Consider the following 6,379-nt stretch of genomic DNA (forward strand, 5'->3'; position numbering starts at 1 on the left):
AGTGTTTTAGTGTTACATTAAATAAGTAGTAAGAGTAAACAATGAAATAAAGGCAAAAATAGAAAAATAAGAAAAAAAATTTAACAACACTGGAATTCATTTTGTAATATAAACAACATGAAAAGACTGGAAATAAGAATCTCCAAAATTTTTATTTTGGGTGGCAGGATGATGGACAAATTATTTTATTCTTTATTTTTTTTCCTGTATTACTACAATTTCTATACTGGGTTAAGTATTACTATTCTAATTATTTAAAGTTATTTTAAAAAAAACTCTAGGAGAAAAACGTGTAAATGTAGAGTTAACTGGTTAAAAGGGCAACAACACCACCACAAAACTTGAAAAACGATGAGGCAAAGGTAGCCGAGCATGCAGGAGAGCCTCACCAAATGCTGAGACCCAGGCCCTTGGAGGAGTCAGCACTGACTGGGGAGACCTCAGCCAGCCTCCAGCTTAGTTGTTTCTGGGACAGATAATGAAACAGAGAACATGCACCCCAAATCCCTTACATTCCCTTGCCCCGGGGTGGCCCATTCCGCTTTAGCAAACAGTCATCTTTAGACAAGGAAATCATAAAGGTAGCGCTGAACAAAGGCCTGGAAATCCTACGTGACATGGTCTACTGTTTGGAGGTTCTGCTCTAAGCTGAAGGCTGAGGTGCCCACACTGAAAAGTGAAATGGCCACTCAGGGAGAGAACACACTTGGACTCTCTCTAGCTCCTGGCATGTATTAGGTGTTCAATACATATTTACATAAAAATGGCACTTAAATGAATAATCATGATGAAATGTGTAGGTGGTCAAAGAGGTACCATGAACCTGGGCAGTAACAAGAGGAGAGACCCATGGGAAGGCTTCCTGGTAGAGGTGATACTTGAGCTGGGTTTAAAGGATAAGTAGGAATTTGCCAGGTAGATAAAGTGAAGAGCAGGCAGGATTCCAGGCAGACACAAAGTCAAGACAGAGAAGTTGAGCTGGAGCAAATGGCTTAGCTTTGTGGAAAATAAAGTTGAACGGAACCTTGAGGAAAGGGTAGAATTTGGATAGAAGTAGAAGGGGAGGAAAAAGCAGAATAAGCAAAGACATTGCAGGAAGAAATGGAATGTGAGACTTTTATTCGTTCAGTAAATATTTATTGAAATATCTACTCTGTCCGAGGCCCAGGGCTAAAAGCCTGAGGTGTAAGAAATCTTATGAGTAACTCAAACCACAGATAACAACCCCACGAGACTGGTATTGTTCTCCCCACTGTAGAGATAATGAAAGTGAGGCTTTATAGTGAGGAGGTAAACCGTCCAAGGACACAGAGCTAATAAATAGCATAAATCTAGCTTTTAAGTGTGTGTCATTATAGCCAGGCTTTGGAGCACACTGACTGAGTTGTTTGTTTTTTAGCATCACAGTTAAAGCTCAGAGGATGTGGGAGAATCCATGCAGTCCCTATTCTGTTACTCAAATAAAAAATCATGAACACTGCTTGCTTTCCTTTAATGAATATATTTTTTTCTGACCTGGAGAATAAATATGTGGGAGTCATGAGTTCTTACTCATAAATATCCCAAGTATTTTGGAACAATTACTAAAGGGACAAGATCAGACCCTGGAAACAGCCTGATTACACCAACTGGCAACTGCAGTCCATCCACTTCAGAACGTGCTCAGATAGATAGCAAGGGGGGCGGACCCAGTGGCCATCTGAGAAAGGTCAGTTGGGTTCCACCAAAAAACATTTCGCAAAAACAAAACGAGACTGAGGATTCGTGTGGAAAATGTTAAACACGCTCTATGCTGGAAAACTCTGAGACTCCTGCATTGCTGGCTGCCTGCAGTAGACTATTCGGTAAATGACACATCTTCCAAAAAGGTGAGCTTAACTATTCCGAGGTTGTCTAAAATCAGCACTTGAACTGGCCAGGTTCTCTATCATTTGCCAAGTGAAGTTCATCTCTTCTAAAAATAAGGAAGCTTTTGGCCCTCAGGTGTATTTCTAAACACAAACATATACATACATACCGTTTTGACAAAGAACAAAAATCCTGCTAAGTTTTTCTTCTGAGATTAACCATGTGCCATTAGGTAAAGAAGAGAAAAGAGTATTTTTTTAGTGTCACTGAAAAGTCAGTTAAATCTATAGTAGTTCTTCCTTTGCCATACACTTTAAATCTTTACTTTTTTTTCTCCCCCAAAACAAGAGGCATTTCTTTGGACTTATAAAAAGCTACAATTATGCCAGTTGGTGGATTAAAAAAAAAAAAAAAAAAAAAAGCTTCAAGACTATAATCAGAAATAAATTTTTCTCCATCATTAAGAAAATTAGTTTTTCCTTTTAAATTTATTTTTTAAATCCTTTAATTAGAACATAGTTCTAATGCACAAATTTATATAATCCTTCCACATCTATTTTTGCATTCCACTTGGAGAGACAGCTCTGGCATAATCATTTGTGATTATCATGATGCCTCACATAAAAAGCTGTTATTGTATTTGAAATGTCTAAGGTAGACAGTGATTCTTATCTCCCAAAAAGCAACCCATCCTCTACCTCCAAGAAACTGCTTTCTGTGGGGAAATAAATAATAAGTGCAATCTTTCCTAAAATACTTTTTAACATATATATTCATGAAATAAAGGGGGATAACTTTATTGCAAAACTTGTTTCTAACTGAAAATCTGAGTTGAGGTCCAGTTTCACCTCAGGACTGTTTAATCAGGGAGCTGATTAAGGAACATTTTAATCAGCCTAAGTAAACCCAAATGAGTTTTGTTTTAATAGGCCTGAAATGATTTTTCTTCTTTTTTTTTTTTTCCATACACAATGTTAAGGTTTCCCAATTAACATTTCCTTGGAGGTGAACCCAATTAATTGTTCAGCCCCCAATAGCAATAAATGCAGTCTTCTATACACAGTGAATCAGGTGACCTCTCACACCTGGGTACATCCCAACTTACTAGCATTAACAAGAAAAATGGACTTAAGAAAAATATTAAAAATATGACTCAAACATTTACTTTTAGGGCAGAAAAAGAGGGATAGAAACTTACACTACTTTCCAAAAAGTAAAGATGTTAATGGCCTCTTATAGAAATTAAAACTGCAAACAGGCTAGTATTCCCAGGCCATTTTACAGAAACATTTAAGACAACCCCAACTAAAAGAAATGCTTGCCTTTGCTGAAATGGGAAACGGTTCTGTCTTTACCAGCCTATGAAAACCAACGTCCCAAGTCTGAATATCTCACAAGTATCTCTTCCAAGTCCCAGATTTGTTTATCTGAGATAGTCAGCTTCTCCAAACAAATGGAAAACTAGAGGCAAAATACCTAAACCAAACATTTAAATATATCCTTCAAGATATAACACAGTGCTGTGGCAGGCAACTCGATGAACAGCATGAATTAAATGTTGAAAAAATGTATCATTGCAAGGTTAGGCAGCTTTACCCTTGTCTCATGGATAAATCCCTTTAAAGTTCTGTCGGCCTTTGGGTTCATGTGCTCACTTTTCAGTACACAGAGTAAGTTCTTCAGATCCCAAGTTTTCTAAAATCGAATACAGGCCGCCTCCACCAAATACTTTTGAAAAATGTTTAATAATCTTTGGTTTCTTTATTAAGGGCCCAACTTTACTGGGGTATGGTGCTCCGTCAGCTGAGGGCATATCGTTTCCAACTCCCAAATGTGTAACTAAGCAGGGTGATTTCTCACCTTCTGGAAAAGACAACTGGGAAGATGAACCTCATACTCTGCACTTACATGCACTTCCCTGACCATTTAAATTCTGGCCCACCACAAAGAGGGCCAAACATGAGGCTGGTCATTCCTAGTTCCCAAAGTCTTTACTGCAGTGGTTCCTGGGGTGGGGCCGAGATTTCCGGACAAGCAGCATCAACATCTCCTGGAAACTTGTTACCAATGCACATTCTCTGGCCCCAGCCCAGGACCTACTGAACCAGAACCTGTGGGGGCTGAGGCCCACCTCCCTAGGTGAGTGACGCCTTCAAGTTTGAGAACTACTGTTGCACTGCAGTCGCTATCAAACCGTGTTGTACCCTCAGAGCCTGCAGGTGGCACTAAAGGCCAGAAGGAAGAATTGCAGAAGCTGGCAGCCCAAGTTTTTAACTGTTAAGAGTTCCTGCCCGCCTGACCACACAGCTCTTTCTAGCAGTTCCCAACAGCTGCTCAGCCTCCGCCAATGCCTTAAAAGGTCACAGTAGATCTCAGCTTTGAACAGAAACTCAACAGAAACTCTTCCCACAACCCAGCAGTAGATATATTAAAACCTACATTTTTCAGGGATACAATCAATATTTAATTCTTTTGAGGGTTTTGTGTTTAATACAATAAGGACACAAACACACTTTTAAAACGACGATGTCAATACTGATTAAACAGAACAACAAAATAAGAAGCTCAAATTATCATCAGCTATTGTGTATATCTGAATAATAATAATGCACTTGATTCTGAAAGAATGATTAGCGTTCCTACCCTGAAAATCTAATTGTCTTGAAGTGACAAAGTGAGAAGGATGATTTTTCTAATGAAAAGCATGTATACGGGTAGTCCTTTGCGAGATTGTCAAAATTCTGAATTTTGCATTGGCTGTTTTACCACCCAAACGTCTTTACTGAAGATGTGCAGCAATGGGAACTCTCATACACTGCTTGTGGGAATACAAATCAGTATAACCACTTTGGAAAACCATTTAACAGTGTCAACTACAGCTCTACACACAAGTACTTAGAACCAGCCATTCCACTCCAGGGTATACACCCTGGAGATATGAGTGCCTATGTCTACTAAAAGCCGCCTAAAGGAATGCTCTGAGAAGTGTAACTTGTAATAGTTGCAAACTGGAAACAATTCAAATGTTCATCCACAGTAGGGCAGATAGTTTGGATATTTATACAATTAAACAGAAGTAGCAATGAAAAAACTAACCAACCAAACAACTGCTACAACATGAATGAATTTCACAAACCATGGATGAAATTTTCGGCGTGAAAGAAGCCAGACACAAAGGGGTACACTCTTACCCAAACAGGCAAAACTAACCTCTGGTGACAGAGGTCAGCATAGAGGTTCCTGGGGCTATCTAAGAATAGGCATAAGGACCTATTGGAAACAGTCTACATCTCGAACATCATCCACAAACTGAGTGCAGTGGTTTTTAATCCTTGGTATGGTTTTTAATCCTTGGGATGGTTACTAGGGTGATGTATACGTATGAAAAGTTCAATGAGTTGCATACGTAAAATTCGTACACTTTATATATTTTTTTTAGAGGCAAAAAATATTCTTCACAGCCTGTCATGTAAACATTTTCAATAAGCATCATAAAACTCTGAATTCCTGGGAAAGAATATTGGTATCAGACTATATTTAGGCAACGAACACGCTGCATTTGCTGAGCTAAACTCAAAATTTAATACAGGGAACAGGAGATTTTCCTTTTTTCCAATGTTATACATATATAAAAAGACCAAAACTTTCTGGCTTGCATTCCGTAGGCCAAATTCCTTTAACTGTGTCATTTAATCGATCCTTTCTTGTGTGGCACTGGCTGTCCATTGTCTCAAGCCCTCGCATGTCCTGGATGGCCCGTCATCATCCACACGGGGGCTGAAAGGCCCGGCTCCAGCACTCCTGTGGTCATTATCCTGCTGAGTCGCTTTGAACCACCCTTGGCCTAACCGCGACTCCCATCCCGCTTCCCTCCTGCCTCGCCACCGCAGGCCTGTCCCTCTGCTTTCTTGTTAAAACGGCGCACCGCCTGGGGCCACTTCGAGCCTACTGGATCCCTGGTTCCAACACAGTAGGATCACAGAAGCAGGGCCAGCTGCCAGGTGGGGAACACCAAGGGCAGAAACCTCCGGGGCCCGCAGCGCACCGATGACCCCGAACCCGCGTGGCTCCCCGCAGGCTGAGTCGGCTTCCACCCGCCCACCCGAGCTACCGGGAATCAGGGCCCAGGAAACACGCTCGGTCCTTTTCGGCGCTTCCGGGTTTGAAAACCGCGGTTTGCTATGACGTGTGACCAAGATGCGGGGCCAGCTGTCCCAGAGAGAATCCCATCCCGCGCCAGGCCGGGGAATGGGAGCTGCCGCGGTGGGGGGCAGCGCGCCCGGGGTGGCGCGCCGCTTCACCAGCTCTTGGGCAGTCCCCGCCGCCCGGGCGCGCGTGTTTACCTGGAACCAGGAACACGTGCTGCCGGGCGCCAACCCCGTCCCCGCAGTCCACGCCGGCGGCCATGCCGCCCGCCTCTTCCGGGGCGCCGCAGGCCCAGCGCTGCGGGCCTCAGTCTCCCAGCCCCGCCGAAAATGGCGGGAGAAGGGTCTGTTCCGGGTGGCGCGGCGCGCTGAGGGACCGGCAGCGC

The 6,379-nt window shown here is 42.4% G+C and overlaps 1 protein-coding gene across 6 annotated transcripts in view; it reads right to left on the bottom strand.

Moving 5' to 3' along the window:
- The window catches only part of LOC105490726 (ribonuclease H2 subunit B), a 64,112-nt gene extending 57,784 nt beyond the window's left edge, over positions 1–6,328 (bottom strand). For 5 of the 6 annotated variants that reach the window (XM_011756616.3, XM_011756613.3, XM_011756617.3 and 2 more), the window contains exon 1: positions 6,192–6,328. In XM_011756616.3, the coding sequence (XP_011754918.1) occupies positions 6,192–6,255 (64 nt within the window). In that variant the 5' untranslated portion in view covers positions 6,256–6,328. Of the gene's footprint in view, positions 1–5,959; positions 6,055–6,191 lie in introns of those variants that run through there. The other variant, XM_071081317.1, reaches the window with a different exon arrangement.
- Between the last annotated feature and the right edge of the window lie 51 nt (positions 6,329–6,379).

This window comes from Macaca nemestrina, chromosome 16 (assembly GCF_043159975.1).
Source record: "Macaca nemestrina isolate mMacNem1 chromosome 16, mMacNem.hap1, whole genome shotgun sequence".
Classification (NCBI taxonomy): Eukaryota; Metazoa; Chordata; class Mammalia; order Primates; family Cercopithecidae; genus Macaca; species Macaca nemestrina.